The following is a 25,499-nucleotide window of genomic DNA, read 5'->3' on the forward strand; positions in this document are numbered from 1 at the left end:
TTACATATGACTAATACCATTGAGGATTTAGCACCACCACCACGAGTTTATTTGATGGAATAATGTTTCATCTTAAATTCTTATGAAGTACAGTATATTCCGCACTTGCCACACACACACACACACACACACACACACACACATGATAGATGGCGCACTCACGGCGACCTTGGTGTCAGCGGGCCCACGATAAATCAAAGAGTGGTGCAAACACCAACACATCAGCTGTGGGCTTTGTCAGTAAACTGGCCGTGATAACCACTTTTCCAAAGTCGCTTTTCTAAACACCGGCTCAATGTTTAACCTGCGCCCCTTACATGGTCGCATACACACATGCTCCGAGTGTCGACATATGTTTATCTGGTTCCTGTCACCAAGTTATTTTCAGGAAAGTACTGTCTCTTATCTTCTGTCCTTCACTCATCAGTTTTTTTTAAGCTTCCAGCAGTACCTCAGAAGCTTTTTTTGGGGACAAACATTCAGCCTCTCCCTTCCCCATCAACACACACACAGAAAGTGAAGTCTAAACGACTTCTTTTTCGTCTCCCTGAGGAATGCTGAATGTCATGTGTATGTATCATTCATATGTTCTTCCAGCCACAGTGTCTGACATGCTGTCTGCTGTGGTCTGGTGGCACCTGCACACACCAGCCAGTATATGTCACAGTGGCTTGGACATTTACTGTACTGAGAGTTTTCACAACTCACTTGATGATTTGCATGCGTGATTGTTGAACCTTTACTTGCAGTAATATTTATACTTAATACGTAGCCTTCATGAGACCAAAAGTGGTTAGGAATGAACGTTCATTTGCTGTGTGGCATTTTTCAAGTTGTTGATGCCGTCGATTCAAAATTGTTACGTGTTAAGTGGTGCAATTAGCCTAATTAGCCAATGCCTGATTGTGTCGAAAAGATAATTCCGAGTGACGATCCTATGGTGCGGAATGATTTGTTTTTTTCCCTTCCACTTCTTGCTTGTTCAATCTTGACAATCGCAAATCTGTGTGTATTTTTTCACTACATTTCCTTCTTTGTATTTTCTGACTGTTTGGATGCTCTACTGCAATACTGCCTCTCACTGGTCAGTATTGTTACTACCACATAAATCTGATATATCGTAGGGTTTGAATGACTTCAGATTTTTTTTTTTTGTAGTCGACGCTAAATTGACATCAGTTAATAAATGATGTCATTAATTTTTCAATCAAGCACTTGCTGCGCACGCTTTCGCCTCCAAACCTGAGCTCACTTTCCAGCCTGCACTTGGTTGCCGGCCACACCCACAATTTGTTCCTCCAATCACATTCCGATACTGTGCCTTCATTCAACAGACAGGACTCCAAATTCTCACACCAGTTAATTTAACACGTAACTGAAGGATAGCTACTCGCAATAGGATACACTTCAATAAAAAGTAGGAGGAATTGCCTGAAAGAATGGAGCAGACAAATAAAAGGGTTGAAGGAGATATGTTTAGAAATAAAGACATTACAATGTTTGACTTTTTTTTGTTTGGCGGCATACCGCGTTTTTGGACCAGACTTTCTATAGGTGATATCACACAACAATGTGAGAGCAGAAAACAAGAAGAAAATCGGAGAAGTCCGATGCGAGTTTGTTTAAGTCAATACACGGTGTGGATTCTCGATTGTACCCACAATGGAAGGATTTGTAGTTTTAAGAAATATTCAGACTACTGTCCCAACACACGCATACGGTGCATGCAGGAACAAGTACAGTCAATTGTCACGACACCGGATCAGATATTAACACAGGATAAGTAGCTGCCGGCAGCTGACATTAAATGCTTTTAATTCAGTGCCCTTTACCTCTGTAATTACCCCCCTCTTGAGGAGGGGAAAGAGGAAGTGAGCATAGGGAAGGGCAGACAGACATGAAGACATGAAAGACATCACCTATTCAAGTGCCTCAGCGTCACCTTCCATATTAATGACCACACACAGCGTTTGTCAACCATATCCTGGAGCTCCATTTCATCTGCTTGATTTTTGTCCTAACCAGCAATCTGTTTCAATCCTTTCTCCGAATCAGTTTGTACGATGCTAGTGCAAATATGATCCAATCAACCGAATTATTAAAATGTTTTGAATTGTTCAGGCTGTTGGTTATATTTTCTTTTCGATTCCAATAATCATCCTGCGCGTGGAGCAAAAGTCTTGCAACTTCAAGTGAGAAACAGGTGCTGAGTCCCATCCCCCCCCCCACACACACACACAGCCTCAGGCTTCATTCTAAAGCTGCTGACTAAGCAGCCTGAGGTGGAAACAGAGAGACGAGAACTGTTCAATTATGGAAAGAGCTCTGGGTATAAATCTACCTCTGTCTGCTTAAATAATGACTACCCACATTTTGTGTGTGTGTGTGTGTGTGTGTGTGTGTGTGTGTGTGTCAAACAGAGAGAAAATACTGTGAATACTTTGTGACATAGCGCATGGTGTGGGGATTTCCTCTTTTTCAGGATTTAATGACAGACTAAACATCTTTGTTTCGGCGTAACTGCAGAACTAAGTCAGTGTACCTGTGGCAAAATTATGACTTGGTGATTAAAGACAACTTTAAGAAGCAAAATGACTTCAAATATGTTGCAACTTAAAATTTTAGACCCGATATGATGACGAATTAGGATGCCGAAGGGTTTGATAAAAACTGTGGGAAATTCTTTGGTGATGCTGAATTATAATGCCGTCTGTCAAGGAGCGTTTAATAGGTAAGTACAAGAGTATTAATGGATGAAATCCATTAAAACTGCACGCCGATAATACTTTGAAATCCATCAGTGTGTTAAAAAAAAAACCAAAAAAAAAAAAAAAAAAAACTGACATGCCCGACAATGCTCCAAAGAAGACGATGCAAGTAGGACCACTGATGCTGAATTGCTCCCCGGCCCATTGTGTAGGCTTGTAATCGTCGCCTTAAGTGTCTTGCTCACAATCAAGAGAAGACGCTTCTGGCAGTGAATGGCTAACAATCACAAAGAACCGCAGGAAATGAGTTTAAGTGTTGCAGAAGCCATTACACTAAGTAGGCTATTGACCACGGGTGGCTTTCACATTGCCTGTCAATCAAATTTTAACAAGGTCATGGCTGACTATACTGTATATACCTTCCTAGATTACATATTTGTTCCAGTAATTTATTAATGATTCACTTGGTAGCAATTTTCTTTCAAGTTGGAGAAAATTGAACTCACAAGTTGAGTTAATGAACTGAATGATGTTACATAAAGACTCTCTATACTTAGCTGGTCACGTCTTTGTCATAGTTGCTTGTTCCTGCAATACTACTGGAGCTCAAATTCCCCGTGTGATTTTACATATTTGGACAAAAAAGATTATTCTGATTCTAATTCCAATGAGAAGGATTTGGAAGAGAAACTAACGCTGTACATAGACAATGCAGTGAACTGGCGATCAGTCCAGAGTGTAGCATGCTGTCGCCCAAAGATGGCTGGGATACACGCAACTTCACTCATGAGGACAATATTCTTAATGAATGCACATTTTTCAAATGTAAAATTTTCGAGCGTATTACTCAGGACGGATCATGGTTTTTTTTTTCGTTATAATAGCACCCGTATTAGATAAGATTGTGTTTTATTTGTCATGGCCATGGGATTCTTGGTCACCTAGTTAGTTAATAATGTTTGCTATTTAAGGACGCTCAGCTAATTTAACGTACATTCTCCATTTTGTGTCTGTCGTCCATCTCTCATAAAAGCCGACTGGATATGTGTCTGGATACATGGGGTGCAATCGGATCCAAGGATGCTATGATTTAAAAATGTTAAAAAAAAAAAAAAAAAAATCGATTCACTTCGTCAAATCAAAATCGATTTTTCGATTCTGATAGTTTTTTTTTTTGTTACATCTCTAAATGGATACCATATTCATGACTAAATAAACAACATCCAGTATTATTGCTTTTTGCTGGAACAAAGTTGAAAGGACAAGACCTAAACACGTGAAAGACAGATGGCTCCGTTCAGTAGCACGATGACGGGCTACAACTTTTCCTTACGAATAATGAGGTCGGGAGTGAAGGGAAGGTGAGGAGGTTGCGGTTTGTGTGTGTGTGTGTGTGTGTGTGTCTGCGTGTGGTGGGGGTGTTACAGGAGCCTTGGCAGAGATGGGAGTGATTACGGCCTTGTGATGAAGAGGGAATGCAAAGGGAGGGCCGGGAGATGGAGCGGCGAAGCCACACGCATTTACAGAGTCGACCTCCTACGCTGACATTAGTTTCCATTGCTTGTCATGTGTTTATACCTGCTGCTATACAGAAGCTCACATCTTGGGCTTCGTGGAATCGGCTTGAGGGCAATGATTATGCACCATCTACATACAGTGCATATTTGCAGGTCGTTTCCTTCCATTCATGGTGGATAGCACGAGTAATAATGAAATATTTGACAGTGCTTACGATGAGTTTTATTCCGTCTCTCTCTGTATATAACACTTAACAGAATACCTTAGGCTGATACAGTACATGTATGTAATTACTGCTACTTGATGAGAAAACTCATATTTTCATAGAAGAATATGTTGGATTTATAAGAAGCAGTGAAAAGGGACCGGCAGAGAGAGACATACGGTAGTAACCGAGTGTGTTCAGAGCTGAGGCTACATTCCAGCAATCACATGAATATATCTGGAATGGAGCCATGTCTCACATGTGAAAGCTATCAGTGATGGTGGACGCGCACACAAGCACACGTTGAGAGCTAATTCTTGAATTTAACTGGAAAGCTGGAATGACTAAATGCGATATCTGCCATGATATGAGAAGCATATGTGTGTGTGTGTGTGTGTGTTTTATGTGCGCAATCCAAACGTATACAATATGACACACCAAAGACTCTTAGATGTCATACACAATTACAGTACAATGTAAAAACGTATTTACTTCCCTTTTAATTTGACTTCACTCATGGAAATTTGACCAGTTATCCTTGAGCAGTACGAAAGCCTGACAAAGCGAAACGTAAGAGGCCCTTAACTAGTTGTCCTGATGTTGATGTCTTCATTTGCTCATTTACCAATCCGCAGTATCATTCGTAGTTATCTTAGACATACGCAATATAGACGAAAAGTATTTTGGCACACTAAACAGCAACGACAGACATCAACAATTGCTTAACGCGCACGCGCGCGCGCGCGCGCACACACACACACACACACACACACACACACACACACACACACACACACACACACACACACACACACACACAGTCTCTAATAAGATTTGTGTCTGGGTGCCTGATGTTATTGTGTATGAAAGTGACGCCTGAGACTCGCAGCCCCATTTGTACGGACGGCCGTGATATCCCTCGAGTGGCCTCAACAACACACTGCTGCTCTCAGCTAAAACGAGAGCGAAAACATTTCGACAAAAATAAACCTGTTTATCTCAACATGCGGCACGTGTATGTACATATTTGCCTGTCAGTCTGCCAAAAACAAGGCGCCGCGTAAAAGTGATGCAGATGTTCTGCTTGCGTTGCGCATTTAAATCATGAGCAAAATCTGACAGCCACTAAAAATCTCAATTACACGTTGCCTCAAAAGCTAGTGTGAATGATGAAAATGAGGTCTGCGTAAATAATATTGTGGCTTTTTTTCCCCATTTTCTCCAGCAAGGGTTTGGTAAAATAATGAGACACTAAATACTACATTGTGCACACCCACTAAAAAGGCGGAATGCATAACCTCATGTTCATTGATTGCTATTGGCTGCCGGGATTGTTTAATAGCAGGAAATTGTTTTGCCGTCCTGAGGCCTTGAGGTGACGGGACCTAATTGTAAAATATGAAAACAACAAAAGGTGAGAGAACGGAATAGTACATGCTTTAGGACGTTTTCAAAACGATATTTGAGATACAATCACACAATTCCATGGATTTGAAATGTGAAATTGCACGCAAACAAAGAATGCTTCAACTAATAATGCAAGGCACCAATATGTAAGAAAAATCCCACAAACGACTTGTGAGGGATCAATGTGAGTGATTTGTTCTTTTGGTGAACACGTGTGAAGTGCGTGGAGTTTACGGTGCTACCCGTAGCTTTCAACGTTAAAACAGCATAATGATAGCAGTGATCCTTGTGGGGAGCGCACTCGGCTGCATTCAATAATTGCTTTTGTAATCTGTGAAGTTTTAGCTAAATCAAGCACGCACCACAAATATCCCAACAACTACCGCAGTGGTTTTGAGAATATTTCTTGTTCTATTTTGCTTTTCTTCTTCTATTGCGTGTACTGGTTGAACACACAAAGACTTTTGTGTTTATGGGAGAGTACCCCTCGACTTCAATGTCTTTTTATTTGTTGCGCCGGCCGCATATGTAAACAGCTGTGCTCAACGGACTGAAGCCGATACACACTGTTAAATATTTTATCTGCTGTAGCGCAGACATGCACAATGATGAAAAAAAAAAAACAGTGTCGAGCATATCAACAAAGTCATGGGAACGTTTTTGTTAACACTAAAAAAAAACCATTGTGATTGCACGGCTGGCCAGGTCAGGGGTTTCAGTTCCACTCTCCTTGCATCACGGACTGTCCTGTAGCTTTAAGACAATGAACAATGACAAAGAAAAGTGAAAACACACTTTGCTCAACGATGCCGTAACAGGAGCAATTTCTATGCTGTGAAAATGTGAGCGCTGCTGCTGTAATCATGTCCAAAGCTATGATCGCATCCAGAAGGCAAACATCTGGCAAGCAGACCCACACAGGCTATTAAACAACTGCAATAGGCAAGAGATCAATTTGCGTCACGCTCTTGGTCGTGATGTCCGCGGAAAAGATGTCAGGCTATAACTTGTGACAGCAAATGAAGTGAAACTGAGAGAAAATGTAGAGCTCGTCCCCGTCGAGTCCACTCATCTGGAAAGATTAATCTCATCGACAAGATGTGGGAGTGCGCCTGCGGGGATTTTCGTTTATTTGTGCAGAACTTCATTTCTGTCATCGACAGAAATGATATCGATATCTAACACCGGATTGATTATCCAGATTGTATTTGACAACAGTTACCTTGCATTTTTGTCGTATTTGTGTTAAACCCGGAGGATATGTCCCGTCCCTTCCCATCACGATCAGGCAGCCGGCCAGTCTTAACACACCGAGGCGATACGGTTCCCTCAAGGTCTCCGCCATCGCCCCCGCTCACTAGTACGCTTTCCCATCAGTTCAAGCCAACAGGCCACTTCACGTCCATTGGTTCCCTTCACCTGTCACAATATGACTGCAGCACTAACATCTACTGGTCCATGAAGGCGAAAGGAGGGCAAGCATTACGCTTGCATTTTTAATGTGGCCTTTGCAACTTTGCTTTTCTCCATTACGGGCGCAAGGAAGTGCTTGTCCTTTTGTTTCTTTGACTTCCTGTATAGGCCAGAGAGAAGGACTGCACTCGCATGATGTATCAACAGTACAGGCTGAAGGAATAAAAAGGACAAAAAAAAAAATGTATGTAGCATTTGATAATTGTGTCTTACGTTTGCCTTCGCCTTGCCTTATTCAATCAGTCACCCATTAAATAAATCCATCCATCCAGGCCTGTTGCGCTGCCCTGTTATGAACCAATGGCTTGTTACCAAACGTTAAAAGCTTGAAGACTAGCAGAAACCTTTACTAGCTATGCGCATTGAAATCTCACTACACCATTTTTGTATATGTTATTACCAAAACAAATAAACAATACAGGAGTGTACACAGATGGAAAGGACTGGTGGGAGCCCCCCCTGACCTAGACATGATAATCCGTGTCGAGACATGTTGCAAATGCCAACAGAGAACGATGATTAACCTAAACCGCAGTCTCACCAGCGGAACGTACAAAGTGAAAGCTTCTAAAAGCTAAACACACACACACACACGCACACACACACGCACACACACACGCACACACACACGCACACACACACGCACACACACACACACACACGCCTCAACATTGGGACTGCCAACCCAGCAAACACACACATTGGAAGACGACCGAACAATAAAACACCAACTGTAAGCATACAGGACAATATTTAAAGACTGAGTGGTGACACGTCAGTTGACTTACAACTGTAATATCATGATTTGAATAAAAATATTCAATTAATTGTGAGCGTGGAGTCAACAGATAAGTATGAGGACACCTCAATCTTAAATGGAGACCGTGAGTATAGCCCTGTGTCGCATGACGTCGTGTATGCTCCTACCTGGCAGGTCACAACCGAGGACCTCCATCCTCATGCCAATTCCAGCAGGCGACCACCTCTCGGGAAAAATTCGGATGTACTGGGTTATTATCTCATCAAAACGTCGCACCTCTGGCGTATCATAGTGGCTGTTTCCCTCAAAAATCTGGCGAAAAAGAAGAATAACAGAGAGTGGTTGATGTTTTGTTTCTTCTCTAGGAATTCTTGTCATAAAGATGAGTGGCAGTACAATTTGATTTTTTTTTTGTGTGGGTAAATGTGGATAAACACGAGTGCTGCTCTGTATTGAGGACCGTCAACAAGAAAATCTGCCTCCGCTGATGACAGACGCTGGCTTGACTGTCAGCTGTTACAGTTCGGATTCTTCTGCTATTTGCTATCAAAGAGCTTGTCTCTCGAGTCATCGCTATTTCGGAGAGTGCAGGTAAAACTGTCAAGAGAATTAAAGCATAAAAATATTGCAGACGTCCCCCTTAAGTCACACGGTCCTGCAACGAACTATCGATTCCCGGCACAGCATGACATGTGCCATAAAAATAACAACAGAGAGAGACAAGATCCTTTGATTGCCAATCAAAGTGGCGAGACGGCACCACATCGCACAGAATTTAAGCCTGCGGAAAATGACAATACGGGCTTGATGAACTGAACTCTCGCTTCTGTCCTCTCCGTGAAACACACATGACGGATTTCCCACGTTGCTCATTTAAAAAGACAGGCAGATGAGAGAAAACGGCAGAAAAGCCAGACACTCAGTAGTACTATCACAGCTCTTAAAGACAGTCTCCTCAGTGAGGAGAGTTTAGAGGGCCCCCGTCTCACAGCGCCTTCGACTGCCAACAGTGCACGGAGTGATGATGCAGGAAAGACAATTTTTAATTACACCCATGAGAGCGGAGTAGGGGATGAGTGAACGAGACGAAGACAGACAGACAAAAACAGCATGAGAGAGAGAGTACAGAAGACTCAATGTGGAGCACCGTGATTAAATTGAATTATTAAAGCGGTAATATATATCATTTCCCAAGAATTACATGGCAGGCAACGAAAGAGGATTTCAAAGTTCGCCAAAATTGCTTGTGAGCTGTGAAGAAAATCAGTTGAACAAGACTCAAGAGTTTCGTGAACATTCAGCAGGATTAGTGTTGTGACAGACCAATAATCCCTGTTTGGAGATGATCGGACTACACGAGCGCTTAAATCTGACAGCAGATGGAGTCGACTAACCGTCCATACAGAATCGTTACCTTCGCAAAGCCCGTCTTACTGTCCGTGATGTACGTCCACTCCTTTCCGGTCAAACTGTGAGCCAGTTTATATTTCCTGACAAAAGCTCGGTTCTCGGCACTGGTGCTGCCCTCCAGCCCTCTTGCACCTTGCGTGATGACGCCACGCACCATCTTGGGCACGCCGAGATCCACCTGCAGCGCAAACAACGTTGCATCTATTGTTCATTCACCTTCCATGGCACGGAATCATAGTGATTGATTACTCTGTCAGTTTAAATTGAGGGACTGAAATAAATGAACTTTTCGACGATAGTCTAACAAGGGTACACCAAACAACCATCCCTCCACCCAACCATTCCATCCATCCAACCTGTCATGTCATCTATCAAATCGGAGAAGTCATACGAAGCCATCAACGTACCTGCAACCATTCTTCTCCGGCGATGGGCTGCGTTGGGTTGGGAAACCATCCTGACCGACTGGCCACAAGCCTGGCGGCGCCCATGGAGCCGTGGATGTCCCTCATGGAGGACGCCAGGATTTGCGAGTCCGCCAGCAGTCCAGACAACATGCCTTGTAGCTCTGAGCACGGAGCGTCTGAATAGAGGAGATGAAATCCGCATGAATATCATATCTGGTGATCAGTGTAAAGTGGACACAACGTGTAAGGGGAGTTCATGAAATGCTGTAGGTCAGATTGCGGAATTGGACATAAGGTTCGTAAACAACAGAATTTACCAGAAGGTCTTCAGATTTTAATACTCCTGAACCTGGTGGGAATTGCTATTTTGCTCATTCCCCGTTAAAATGAGTTTGCAAGGAGATCGAAGATGCTTTGGGTGGGTGTTTTCATTTTTTTTTCTCTCTCAAGACTACTAAGTCAGGGTTGTTTTGATCCTTATTGGCTTTGTTCTCCAATAATTACTAACAAAATGTTCTGGATGCAATCTGCCTCGCATTCCAATGTCAGATTGGATCAGATCCAGCACCGCCCAGCCTTCGAAAGGCAAGGAGGTATCGATAAAGCTGACAGATGGGTGTAGGCTTGATCTCGGAGGGACATTTCTGGTGTGATTTTTCTTTTTAAACTAATCTTCCACTTTGCAGCTCCTCTGAATGGCTTTCCATCAAACCGTCAGAGCATTTTTGCCTTCATGCCGCTACAAAGTCGATGCAAAACTTCAGCCGAGCTACAGGATGCTTTGTGGGGAATTGAGTCCCAAACGGAAGAACAAAATAAAAGTGCGGCGCTGTCAAAGCGATGTGCTTTATTAGACTGACAAATGTGTTCGAGCCAAACGAGAACCACAGGCTTGCATTCATGAATAATAAGGACGACAAAAAAAGGAGGAGCGCCAAAAGAATTTTATTTGAAATGACGGCAGCGATAAAATATGATATAAATATGATTATAAAACGATCATGTGCGAGGATGAGAAGGAAGAGAGAAATGAGAGAAGGAGCTGAAGGACAAGGACCGTAAAGGGCGGGGGGTGTAAAAAAAGCCAAAAAGGTCAAATGAATTTAATGGGGTGTAAAAAAAGCCAAAAAGGTCAAATGAATTTCAAGGCAAGCAAATGCGAAAAGAAAATTAGAAGGCGAAATAAGGATGGGAGAGAAGGTGTGCGTAGAAAGAAGGAAATAAAGAGGGAGGATATTGACAGTGAAGGGTGACGATGATTGATGGTGACATTCTCCGGTTCTTGGCGGAGATGAATGTTTAATGCTGTGATGTTTGCAACCGCACCTCACCGCAGTAAATAATGAATCAACAATAAACAACAACAGCTACCGACACAGTGGATAAGCTCCCTCTGTCGGGCAATACAAACCGAAGGAGGAAATTCAATTATCTTATTGTTCATTTGAAAGTTGTTTTTTTTTTTCCGCAGTTCAAGTCGGAGGTTTTTGTGATGTACACAACTGAGACCAAGAAAAAAAAGTTCACAACTTTATTCACGATTAATGTAATGATTTTTGTCTTTTTGAGAAGGGAACTAAAAATAAAGTGTGCAAACCCTCTTCTGCACCAATCATATTCAAACTCGTGGTAAATGTGAGTCTGTACACACTTGCTACCATTTAAAGTGCCTCTGATTATCCACCAATAAATTTCAGACGTTCTAGTAGGCTTAGCTGACTTCTATTTATTTATTTACTTTTGCTTTATAGCATATACTGTACCTGAAGGTTTTGTGCAAACACTACCTGCTGTTCGAGGATGTTCATAATTCCGCTCGCCTTGTCTAAGGCCCCAATTCTAGCTGATGGAAAAACAGCTCCAAAGCAGGATGCAGCCACTATGGACTTGGCGTCTTTTTGCTGATGAGCGCTGTTGTGTTTGTGCCAAGCACGTTTTGGAATTATGGCCAAATGAATTCCACTGTACATAAAGATCCCATTCACTCGTTGAATTTACGCACAAAGTGAACACATTCCTGAGATCAGGACTGTAGCAGCATACACATACTGATTTTTCCCAAATGTGCACATGAAAACCTCAAGCCAGCAAGCAGAGCGATAAGGGCGCTATAAACAAATGACTGATAGATGCCGCAGGGCCGACATAAAATGAGATTAAAGACGGCGCGAAGGAGGGGTCGGGGGGGAATGAACACTTGAATGAGGCTGTAACGGGCAAAGATTTAAGAGCAGAGATGTGGCGAGAAAATGAGAGAGGGCAAAGGAAAAATATGAGAGCGGCGGCGGCGGAGGCTGAGAGTGGAGGCGATAGATAGGAGAGCGCGAAACGCATGAGCAGGAAGAAAAAGTGAGCAGTGCCATGGAGACGGGATGGAAAGAAAGTGAGAAAAAGGAGAGCGAGAGACATAAAAGTGTGATTTAAGTTAATGGCATGTCACTGTCTGACTCCTTTATGTGCGCCTTTATAGGCCCGCATAGGGCATTATTGTGTCCCCACGGGCACTGTGATAGGCTGTGTGCATGTTTGTCAATATGTCTGCATCTGGGGAATGAAACAAAAGATACTGCGTTACTTGCTGAGGAAGATTTGCTGTGTTCATGAAAACGATATTCGAACTTTTGTGGCGAGAAAAGCTGCGCTTAGTCAGCCTTCAAATGATTTTGCCGAGCAGCTTTCTCATAAATGAATGATTTACTCAGACACTTGACGGATTGGAGATACTGGAGACTGCTAGAACCGTGGGCGGGGCAAGAAGGACTGTGATCATTAATCCCCGGACACTGCTGAATCCCCCTTTCTCATAGCACGTTACTTGTGCAATGTCGGAAAATAGCAGCACATTTCAAGCGCACTATTGTTGCTTGACTGCAGTTCAGTAACCTTACGAAAATTAGCTAAAGCATACTTGTTTAAATTGAAGTGGAAAATCCCTGAGAACGCTGTGCTCGGGAGTTTGTGGACATGGAAGCAATGTTCCCTGTAAATTGCGCATATGAGCAATGGCGCAACACCCCTCAACCCTCAGCGCACACAGAAGATGGGTGACACTAGCACGCACCACACACCTTAAATTTCCACACCGATTTCTTTATTTCTACTGCAGTTTGATCAACAAATGGGACACCACACCATTCCCATTTCTCTTCCATTTTCAGTCGCGCGACCGAGGGTGCACACTTTAAGATTGCGTGGCTTTTGCGTGGCGCTAACCAGTAAAAATGAGCAAATAAATGTCTAATTCGCAAAGCATGCGCAGATAGTGTCACTAACTCAGATGCCAAGTAGAATGCAGCTCGGTGCGCCGGTAGTATTTGCGCATATTTAAATAAGGTAACATGGTCCTCATTGATAAACAATGCCTAATTTACTAACACCAGCGCTAATAGCCACACCCCGTTTTGGGGGAGCAAATGTCTGTAGAAAGCTGGTGTCAAATTGGCGTTACTCATTGGAAGCCATTTTTGAGCGGGAGAACCCATTGCCAGAGCAATGTGAGGGAACACTCGGACATGTACAAGACAGTATGGGGTTTGGAATTTTTTTGTATTATTATTATTAGTCTCCTCCATCTGTACCTGTGAATTTAAAAAAAAAACATGAAATTATATGTATTTGTTGATGGCCGTTTTCAAAGCTTACCCTCATCCCGCGCCAAAGAAGCGGCGAGTGGCATCTCATTGCCAAGTGTACACATCACAAGTTCAAGTACTGAAAAAAAGACAACCTACACCCGCACACATGCGCACACACCAGCAGTATCATATTGTTAGGGTGTGATTGCAGCTTGTGCGGGTGCCGAAATAGCCCCCCTAGATAAGAGCTTATCTGCCGCTCTCAACGGCCACTACAATGGCAGCAGTGAGAGGACCTAACCTAAAAATGATACAGTGAAAGAAACACACACTCTCACACACACTGATTGAAACCTGCCCCTTTACCATTTGTAGAACACACAAACACAGACTCTCTAATTAAGTTTTATCTATTTATAGTATTGAGCTGATTATGCTGGTTGAAATCCCGTTTGTTTGCCAGGGCTGCAGATGAAAGCCGAGAGCCCGTTACTCTCTGATGTAATCACCCACACATCACACTCTAGTATTATTCTATTAGGACCGACTTGGTTGTGTATGCGTGTGTGTGTGTGTGTGTGTGTGTGTGGGAGCCTGTGAGGGAGGATACTGTATGGAATAATATAGGGGAGGGCAAGAGTTTGAAAGCACATGAGAGTGGGTGTGGTGCATGTGAAAAGGATCGAAATAAATGATGGAAAGTCGGAAAATAAACTTTGGATGAATCGACGGACGGCCAAATTGATGATATGAAAGCAGAGAACTAAAAAAGATTGATGCTCATCGTTTTCACAGGAAATGTTTTTTGAGGGGGTTGTTCTTGCACCGACCCACCTTGTGACCCAATGTTAACGCCACTATATCACGCCTATAAAGCTACTGGCATGTTTTTACAGGAGTCCCTGTGGGAGATTGGCCGGAAAACCTCAGTTAAGCCCCCCAAAAAAAAAAAAAAAAAAAAAAGATGCTTCGTCTTTCTTACCTGTAATCTGACAGCCGTAAAGCTCAAACCGCAGTGCGATGCCATTCTTCCATGTTTGAGGTCGGATTCGCACGAAGCGGGCCAGTACCGGTTGCGGAATGCGATTGAGAACCACCTCTGTGGCATCCGTATTTGCATGGAAAACCTGCAGAGGTAGAGGACCAGCAGGAATCAGGAGAGCCAAACATCTGAAATATATTCAATTTGAAGATTTCATACGGGAGTGCTGAAAAATGATAAGAGGAGGTTTATCAGGAATGGGTTCAATACTGTAAAAACAAATTAAATGGAGTCAAATGTGTGTTCATCTGCTAAGAGTAATAACACAAGAGCAATGGGAACCCATAAGGCCCCAAAAGTCTTTATTAGACAAATTTAAACTTCTTGGGAAAGGTGAGAAGACAGACAAGACTGCTGAGAAGTCTTGGATGACGCACTTCTTGGGACTGAGTCTTGATTTTCATCTAATTTACACAGATGTCAAATGGTGGAGCTCCAGCAATACCTGAGAGTCTTTGGCCAAACATACAAAGTACTCAAAACGTTTAAAAAAATAATAAATTAATTAAATAAATAAGTGCTGGAAGCACCTCTGCGGTGCTCCTCTCCATAAATCATAAGTGAGGGTCACTATTTTGACACTCCATTTTGAATCCAACACACACACACATTTTATTTGAAGAGCTGTTTAAAAAAAATAAACATACAATAAAATAGAGATGGGCCATAGTTTTGTGTGTGACTAAACCGGCACTCATTAGTCATGTGGAAAAATACAAGCGTTCGCACAAGAAAACAATTGCATCTTGTTTTATATTCTGCTCACTAACACGGCATTGCTGAGCAGATTCAAATGCAACCCCTCCCAAAAGTTGTTGTCTACACTGGGTTTGTTACAGAAGACCCAAAACAACAACATTTCTCAGGGACTTCAGATGGTCACCCATCCCTTCATTTTCTGGAGAGCTGCTTGTCCTCAGGAGGGTCTCATATACCTCGCCCCCCACCCCCCCAAAAAAAAATGGTGCTCATTTGGCACTAGGGCCAGTGCTGTGCTTAGTTGGTGCTTAACAAGTTCTTAGGAAGAACGAGTTTGGTTTTCCACCGGGAAAGTACCAAGTAGGAGCGACATCATCGTAAAGCATCTAAACGTCACCGACATTTACCTAAGAGCACCTGCGCTATCAATAGTAAGTGGTACAGCGCATCGACCTTACAGTGCAGAGGTCGTGGGTTCGATCCCAGCTCCGGCCTTCCTGTGTTGAGTTTGCATGTTCTTCCAGTGCCTGCGTGGGTTTTCTCCGGGTACTCCGGTTTCCTCCGACATTCCAAAAACTTGCATGGCAGGCTGATTGAACACTCCAAATTGTCCCTAGGTGTGAGTGTGAGCGTGGATGGTTGTTCGTCTATGTGCCCTGCGATTGGCTGGCAACCGGTTCAGGGTGTCCCCCGCCTACTGCCCGAAGAAAGCTGGGATAGGCTCCAGCATGCCCGGTCAGGACAAAGCGGTTCAGAAAATGGAAGGATGGATGGATAATAAGCTGTTAGCATCTGCTAGGCAACTTAGCATAGCATCAATTATACTTGTATGTAGTATATAACAGTCAGCGACGTGCAATCAGCAAACGTTTATCTTTCTTAATCGTAGAGGATCACAAAGCTAGCTGCAAGTCAGAGATTGCTCTCCGAGCACATCCGCAATTGCTTTTCTGGTGGGACACAACTGTGCCGGAGTTCACCGCTCAATCTGTGGTGGTCATGATAACCTCGCCTGTCGCTTCTTGACCCCACCCCCACCAGCCCCTGACGTAGAGGGTACTAGAGTCTGGCCCAACAAATATTTGGGGCTAACTTTGTCAGGTTCAAAAGAACCGAGTAATGTTAAGGATCCCAGAATCATAGACACCAGACAAAACTTTGTAATAAAAAAATAATTATTCACAAAAAACGCACCGACAAAGTAGAAACAGAAACCTCAGGTCAACAATAACCAGGGAAAGAAAAACAACACATTCACAAAAAGCGCTTGCAAAAGGCAAGGAAAAAATTAACCTGAGAACACCAAACGGAACGTCAAGAGTCCAATTCACTCGACAAAAGCAAAGCAAGATCAAATGCCGAAACTAAGACTATACTTACAAAAACGTAGAACCAAGAGAACCAGAACTATTACGACAAGAGCGAGACATCTAGAAAATGAAAATGTGAGCAAGCGCAGCAACAAGGTCAATAATAATCCAACAACTGCAGGCAGTTTGTCAATCCTTAAATACATGGCTGCATGATGAGATCATTGGCCGCAGGTGTGCACACTGAAGGATTGGCTCTAGTCTGCCACCTGCTGGTGACACATCAACAGGCTCAAGACAAACTTAAGTAGCAGTTTCAAGCACCAGAGCTAGAGCGAGAGCCTTTTTTGCTGAAAATACTGTTCTCAGTGCATATTATGATTGATCCCTTTATGGGGTAATGAGAGTCTTTGCTGTTTACATCCACCATTTAGAACATATCTCAGTGTCGTGAATTGTGACTTGCTGAGGTTAGGTTTACATTTCGCAGAAAATGTTCTCCCGAAGGGCTTTTCCTCTCATTTCCATGACATCAGTAAAGATGTATTGTACCTTATATTGCATCATGTATAAGTCTGTGAATGTGTACAGGGAAGGCATTTTATTTTTCGTGCATCAGCAACATTGTAAATGGTGTGAGGTCCTTTCTTGCAGACAAAAATGTTGACTAAGCAAGTGTTAACTCCCAAAGAACCTGTAGAACGTTGCACTGTTGCACACACAGTTGTTCATAGGATGACAATAAGAAGATTTATGACAATTCATTAATATCGATTATGCATAATATTATAACTAGCACCCCCATCATGCATTTCATGTGCTCCTAGAAAGACTGCGGTCTGGGCTCGGTGTCGGGCTCGCCCACAACCCTAGAAGAGTGTCCTTGATCTAACCAGCGATTTGTGTTCACTGTAGTAATTATTTTGTTAATGTGAGGAGCATCCATGCAGTTTAAAAAAAAAATACTGGATGTTCTTGTTTGTTGAACCCTTGCATATACAACGTCATGGCACTGGCGTGTTTTATTAGAGGGAGCAAAAACAGAGGCTACGGTTAATCACCGCAGCACATATTTATGGTTCACGGTGGTCCGTTCACCATGACAAGATCCATAAATAAATATTCCCTCGTTACACACAAACACGGGTTGCATACACAAATGCACTGTCCCGAACGTTCCTCCTCACAAAGAGCAGCGTGAGTGCAAAGGTTAACGTCAAGACTCACACGGTCTGAGGCAACCTTGTGTGTCGTAAATCAAAGGGTGTCAGCACGCGGGAAAGCATCCTCTTCTCACGTCCCCTTGGTTAAACACACATACGCACGAGCAAAGAAAAACACAGTCTTTATTCCTTGACGCACAGTGAGAAGAGAAATAAAACACACACACACACACACACACACACACACACACACACACACACACACACTCTCATCCAGTCTCAACTGTCTTCTAAACACATTCCACAGAACGCACACTGTCTTTCGACTGCTGGTGCCCTCGGAGCCGACACGTCCCACCAAGTGCGCATACACACAAAAACGATTTCTCCTAAAACACACACACACACACACACACACACACACACACACACACACACACACACACACACACACACACAAGCGGATGAAAAGCCAGTGGATGCGGTCTCACATCACCAGAAGTGTTCTTCTCATCATCTGACATCATGACTTAACATTTGCGTCTGTATCTGACAGTGTCATGTACGTTTATGGCTGTCATCTGCGTTGGGCTCGGTTCAGGCAAACACAGCTGGGCTTCTCATTTAGTATTCTCTTGCCTATTTCTGGCTTTTACTTTGACGTCTTCACTCTGTCTCCCCGTCATGATAACATGTTCATCTCGACATAAAATACCTCCTGTTGTTTCACTACAGCTGTTTCTCCTCTGTGCCTCGCTCTTCCGTTACAGCGGCGTCGGAAACAACATGGTGAGAGTGCAGTAAAGCCCGTCCACCAGAGCCAAAGGCCTCGCAATTACTTGCTTGGGTACTCATTTAAAGACGTTTGCCTTGTTTTGTTTTGAGTGTTTCGTGTGCGCGGATTCATCATTTCTTCCTGGTTCCGAACCATTAAACAACGGAAGCCTTCAGGGTTGAAAAAGTGTGAATAAAGAAGCTCTCTGATTTACAAGAGAGCGATCAAGGCACTGGGCCAACTGAGGATTGAACCCACGACCGAACGGGGGTACGATACGAAGGCAGACTCACTGAACCGGTACCCCTCTAATGGCCTCAATGCCAGTTAAATGATGGAAAAATGCCAAGAGGCCCCAAAAGACATAATGGGAGAGCAATTACAAGCGTGTGTGAGTGTGTCACCGGGTAAAAAGTATAATTATAAAGTCTGACTCTGAGGATTTGGGGCTGGTGGTGGCTTTCTGATTTCCCTCGGTGGCCAGTGAAACATTTCCTCAGTAAGCTCATGTACACAAATACACACGGAGCTTTGTTCGGGGTCACCAAACAGAGCTGCAAATGGAGAACGGCTTCCACTGTGACCAATGTTGTTTTACAACCCCTAAGTAAATGCAAATCCCTTTAGTGCAAGGCTACTGTGCATATTTAACACAGTGACCTTATCTTGAGCTATTAATGCTTTTTTTTTTCTTTTCCTAATACTGGAATGGCACTCTGACTTCTGTCCAGACCTTCACAGATATTAACTTTGGGAATTAAGATTGTCGATGAAATGACAGGGAATGTCAATGCCAATTTTTTCTTCACAATGCCATGTTCTATGCGCCCCCACAAATATAATAAAAGACCTCGGCATACACGGAATAAAGCTTTGTAATGTGATATAGTTGTGAAAACAACTGCTTTGCCTGTCTGCTTTCCATGGAGGATTCCCATGTACGCTACCACTCACGACCAACTTTTTTGAAGGTAGCGTGGGTTCAATTCCCACTCAGAGTCGGTATGAATGTGAGTCTGAATGGTTGTCTGTGTGCCCTGTGCCCAACCAGTAACCGGACCGGCGCGTCGTCGGTTTTAGGCCAAGGTCAGCTGTAATACACTCCAGCTTTCCGGGAACCTGAACAGGATCAGGGGTATAGATAATGAAGGACTATTTTCCTGAAGACAACTGTGTGATCACGCGAATGAATTATTCATGTCCAACCTGGTGTTTGTATACACACATTAACAACCGTGTTTTCGGCTCCGCAAGTGAGCATTCACTGCGGGAGGTGCCAGGTAATAGGTAGTCACCCGCCCAGCTCTTAAACTCCTCAATTTACTGTTAACAATCTCTAAAATGCTTGGATGGCAATCAGCTAATGGACTGTGTGTGTGTTTTGTGAAGCTTCGTTAATGGACTGATGTTAACAAGAAAGGACCGGCTGATACCAGGATCGCAACAGCGTTCCATTCCTTCGGCAGCGATATAACGACAAGATAGAATGCGCTGCAGTCCCACGCTAACGTAGGAGTAAAATCATAATTACAGTCAATATTTGTAGGACATTAAAATCAGCACTTCAGAATTAGTAGAGGTACAGTAAAATATTAGCAATCGGGCCATTTCTTTCCGCAACCAGATTTCAAACATGTTCTCTCTCCCATGGGCCAGCTCGCTAGACCTCCATGACATCAGAATTTTTTCATCCTCTGGGTGATCGGTCAGAGCTACACTTGCTATACAGCCAACTTCAGGTAAAAATACCGTCTGCGAAGGCTGTGGGTTCACTCGTGAGAATAAAGAGACCATGACCAGGACATTGAACCACAAGTTGCTCCTGATGCTTTGCCATCAGTAGGTGAATAAAGGAGGCAGCGTTAAAGTGCTTCGAGTACAGTCAAGGTCGAAAATATACAACAAGTGAAAAGCCAAATCTTTGTAAATGATGAAAGGTGATAGAGATGCAGAAGTAACGGAAGTAAACAATGTTTTGCAGGTACCCACGACTAACTTGTGTGTCTGTCGACTAACTTCGGGCACCGAGCGCATTAACAGAGCACGAGCAAGGAATACAACGAGCTCACCTAACTGAAGAGCAGGTGTGTCCAGTTTTGTGCGTGCGGTGTCGTGAGCCTACGGGTCCCTGCTACAGTCAGCCCAGCAAGAACCAGTGCAGACACACTGAATTATTCAAAAGTCTAGGATGTGCGTCTTTTGTGAATATGTGTGTGGACAGAGTTATAAAATAGTAAAACGTCTTCCATCTCCTCGCATCTCATCACACACGCACAGACGCACACGGCGGGACAGTTCATTTGTATTGTGTGTATGTGTGTGTTGGTGTTCAGTCCAAATGTTTTAGAAAGGAAATGATACATGACTACCTGATAATTTCCCCATTTGTCCTTTTCCTCTCCATTTCCTCACAGAGCGTCTTCATTCATCACGTCTGCTTTGACCTCAGCCTCCCTCTTGATTTCTTCTCAACTCCCAGCCTTCCTCTCCATGTACTCGCACTTGTCCTTTTATTTTCTCTCCCCTCTCTTCACCTCCGCGCCGGCTACGTTCCGGAGGCCAGCGGATCTATCTAGAGACATCTGCGCCGGCAACACCCTCGTCTGCTATTCTCATTATTCCCCTCCTGCTCCCTGGCGCCATTCGCGCTCCCATCCATCCATTCCAACCTCATTTCGTTCCCCACTTTCCGCCTCGTGTACACTTCTTTCCAGCCTTCTGCCATTTTTCCTTCACTCGCTTCTTCCCAGGAAACGTTCTTCCTCGGGGTTCCCGACTCACTAGAGCGGCTCTGTCCACTCTATCAGCTCAGTGAACCGCTTGATCTTTTGTTTGCATTGCTCTTAGTTAGCTGCAAGTCACAGCGTTTTCCATATGTCTCATCTGGCTGACATTAGACCCAGGATGACATTATCAACTACATTACTGATCACACAAATCATTATTGCATGTTGACAGTTGCGCCTCCCCGGCGGGCTCTCTCTCGCTCTCTCTCTCTCTCTCTCTCTCTCTCTCTCGCCAGATGTTAACATGCATTCCATATTTGTATATGGTCATAGAGTGCGCGTTTACTCTTCTGCCTGTAATAAACAGTTGCAATTGCGATAAGTGCTTTCTACTCAGGGCAAAATCAGCTAATGCTCATTATACGTCGACCTTCTTTTATGTTTCTTGCTCATAAAATACAAATGGCAACGATTCGCAGAGATTAACGGTCATTTACTCCGGCAGCATAAACTTCTCCCATTGTCTATTCGCGGAGGGGAAGGTAATGGAAAAGCTGAGAAGTGGACACGAAGGGGGGAAGGATAATGCAAATGAGAATGTGAAGGGTGTGCATGAGCGGTCAAGAGGGAGCCCCTGATGGATGGAGAGATTTACAGAGAACTCAAGAAGGAGTGAATAAATGAAAACGTCTGGAATGTGGTCATTTTATTAGGGACTGTCATTTTTTTTTTTCGACTTGAAGGAGCCTGTAGCCGCTCTCTAAGGCATGTCGGAAAACAATTATTTTCTCATCTGTCATTCATATAAAAGGTACATTTTTTTAACTAAATGCTTCCATCTCAGCCTGTTGTAATGGGATCCATACTCGAGAAAAAAAAAAATCTTTTTGACCACTGTTGTTTAATGATTTATGCATTATAGCCGCTGACGCCATTTAGAATGCCGCCGCTTCCCCATGTGAGGTATGACAACTGAGAAGAGCCATCGGGCGCCGGATGATACAAAAATTTCATCAGTAGATAAATTGTCAGCGGGTTCTCTCTCGTGAGCTTGGTCCAAAAATGTTGCTTCATCTTTTATGACTTCATCAATAACACTGCAGCATTAAAACCAGTGGGAACAGTATCATCTAACAAATGAAAGAGGTAATGACCCTGAGCGGAATATTTACATGACAATGGCCAAGAAAAACTTTTTTCCTCTCGCATTTTGGAAAGTTTCGAAACAATCCACAACCAACCACAAGGACTGTTAAAAATATGCCAATATGTAATAGTAATATGTATGCCGGGTCAGTGGTAAGCAACTGCAACTTTGTCAAGGAACACAGAATTTGATCTAAAAATGTCAGTTAAAGCCTGGCATTGGTTCACCATTTGTGTTTTTGTTGTGGCGTCCTTGCACATGCCAAGATCTCTTGTCTTCCATTCTTTGTGGTATAAAAAAACATCCTTTTGAGATCCATTTTCACTTCTTCACTTTCTTAAGGCTCCAAACAATCGAAACAAATTTGAGCATGTCTCTCCTTTTTGATTCAAGTCGGCAAAAGCCCGACTATCAGCTGTCTCAACATTTTTGGGGGATTATTTGAAATGATTCTCCTGCTGTGTAGGGGCTGCTCAGAGTGTGTCCCCCCCCCCCCACCCTCCCCGATCTGGTCGGAAAATTATGAATGTTAAACCTGTTTAACTGAGATGGCAAATCCTTATGCGTATGGTTTCTGGCATGTGCGATGTTTGCGGCTGCAATGGGCTGCGTAGCTGTGGGGGGTGACCCAAAATAAAAAAGCATGGGGCATGCATTGACTTCTATTGTCTATTATGATGAACTCTCTGTACATTACGTACGTTATTTCTAAAGGCAAATCACGAGAGCCCACCAAGTGTGCAACGCTAGAATGTAGTGCTGCTTATTATGCAGCCTAGCGCCTGCACAGTCACAATATGGCAAGTGAGGAGGAACACTCTTGGAAGCACCATTATCATTCAAAAATGTCTCTGACTCACCAGGGCTCCTTCAAAAATGGTTGTCAGACGCAATATGTGAGTGGGTCTTTTTGTGAGGGGATGTGTGTACAAGACAAGGGGATGGATATTTTCACCATGTCAGCCCCTCCCCCCCAACCCCCAAAAGATATAACTCAGGCAAAACAGGAGTAGCACACGCTCGCCCCATCTGTGTCGCTGTCCGCATTCAGCTGTGAAACAGCTTTCTATGGTTATGGTGGAATCAAGCAGGATTATGGGCGCTGGTACCAACCACAAAACATCATCATCCAATTGAGTTCTTTCCACTTCGACATGAACTCACCCGCATGCTTCATCTATGAAAAATTCAATCTCCAAAGCCTCATTACCATCCCTCGACATGCTGTTTTTTTTTTCTCTCTTTTGCTTTTAAGCAACCAAAAAATAGAAATAGGAGTCTAAATCAATCCCATGGCTTTTGCAAACCTTTTGGGTTTGCAACTCCCCAAAAAAACATAAAACGTCAAGCATGCTTTCATTGCTTCTCGAGTTTCCCCCTGTAGAGTTTTAAGATTTTGTATGGATTTTCCAGTCTAGCCCTAGACATAGTGATAGACCGCAGGACAATATGTGTGGACCGCTAGCACGGGAGGAAAGTCTGTGATGGTAAAAACGGCCACAAGCTCTGGACCAGTGCAGGAATGCTTTTTCCTTTTAACCGCGGTGGCAGTGATTCTAAGACCCCTGAGACCATCTGCTTGTATTCTTCGCAGCATCTCTAGACTGGAGTGTAACTCGAATGCTTTACCACCTGAGAGAAGCAGCTTAAGAGTGTTCACACAGACAGTCAGAGCGTTTCACAAGTAACTAACAGTAATCAGATGTGATGGGGAAAGCAGATTGTGCAGTGTGGTCACATGCGATGATGTAAGGTATCATTAGGAGTTTCGGAGACGTGTGCTTGGTCGTTAAAAGATAAATAAAGAAATTAAGCCGAATGAATGATGGTGGCTGTATTTGCAGGTTGGATTTTTTGGGGATTGTGGTCAACGTGTTACTGAATATTCCGTCTCGTGTTTCTCTCAGCAATGAGCGCACATGCCCGTGTCATAGCCTCAGCGTCACCCAAGATCATCCAGACTATTTGTAGTTGCCTTTTTTTCCGACCCGTACTCGTGAAGGATTACGTGAATGCGGGTGGGCTCTGACCCTACCTTATGATTCTTGCCGTGTCTGTAAACCATCCAGTCCTCGCCATTGGTGCTGACCTCCAGCTTGAAAGTAGTCACAAAGTATGACTTTTGCGTCTCCTTGGAAATGGCGCCCTGCATGGCGATGCCTGTGATCACCTTCAACGTGTAGAGGTCCACCTGTTAGCAAATATAGGAGGAAACAAAATCTGCGTCAGGATAATACTTGGCTATTGAGTTACTGAGACCCCGAAGGATGACAAATGACAACCTGCTGGGGGTAAATTTTACACAGATAAGAACGTGGGATTTCCCCACATTCAACTTGATTTGATATGACTGCTTCTGGCCCTGCATGAAGACAGCACATTTATGCAAATGTTCATCAAAATGTAATGGTGAAGATCACTGGAAAATGACTTTGCCATTGTAATAAATCGGCATACAGTATACTGGGAAATCTGACAAGAGGTTGCACACAAACAAATAAACAAATGACAACATGATTTCCATGGATGATAAAACTTGCCAACATGGAAAGAAAGGTGGAGTGAACATAAAAAAAGAATATAAAATCTTGCATTCCCATCTGCGCTAATCTATATTTAACCTAATTGAAATTCAAGTCCGTGACTCTGAATCCTTAAACTGTCAACGGGCCCTCACAATTAATGTCTTAAAGTGTGGAAACTGCCTGAAGACAGACATAAACATGCAAATACGGACATCAACTATTCAGCAACCATTTCTCACCTTCCCCACTCTGCTTTTATGCTCCTCATCTCGCTTTCTGTCTTGCCTCGCTCTCTCCTTTGGCAGATCGATAGTGATGACCAGGGGCTCATTTTAATTTCCTGCCATACAATAGCTATAATCACCTCTCCAGCCTGATTGTGGATGCTACGCCGCATGCGGGACCCGCTGCTGATACATGTGGCATCTTACCTGAACTGCATTTTCGACCTTGCGTCTGCTCTTTGTCGGAACATTTTATGTATTAGGGACATTTCCTGGGATTGGCTATAGCTCAGTTCAAGAAGTGAAGCCTCACAATGACTTTCAGTAACCTTGCTAAACCACTCTGTATACTTTGTACAGAATGACCTATAGGGGCCGTGTCCATTATCACATTGTTAGGTAATAATATTAAATATATATATATA

The 25,499-nt window shown here is 43.4% G+C and overlaps 1 protein-coding gene across 1 annotated transcript in view; it reads right to left on the bottom strand.

Annotated features, from left to right (window-relative positions):
- LOC109523356 (neuropilin-2-like) overlaps positions 1 to 25,499 on the bottom strand; it is a 90,954-nt gene that overhangs the window by 24,720 nt on the left and 40,735 nt on the right. The window contains exons 7-11 of the mRNA XM_019882458.1: positions 24,361 to 24,516; positions 14,446 to 14,590; positions 9,889 to 10,064; positions 9,486 to 9,659; positions 8,239 to 8,383 (exon numbers count right to left, since the gene is read on the bottom strand). Of these exons, the coding sequence (XP_019738017.1) occupies positions 8,239 to 8,383; positions 9,486 to 9,659; positions 9,889 to 10,064; positions 14,446 to 14,590; positions 24,361 to 24,516 (796 nt within the window). The remainder of the gene's footprint in view (positions 1 to 8,238; positions 8,384 to 9,485; positions 9,660 to 9,888; positions 10,065 to 14,445; positions 14,591 to 24,360; positions 24,517 to 25,499) is intronic.

This window comes from Hippocampus comes, unplaced genomic scaffold (assembly GCF_001891065.2).
Source record: "Hippocampus comes isolate QL1 unplaced genomic scaffold, H_comes_QL1_v1.1 scaffold111, whole genome shotgun sequence".
NCBI lineage: Eukaryota > Metazoa > Chordata > Actinopteri > Syngnathiformes > Syngnathidae > Hippocampus > Hippocampus comes.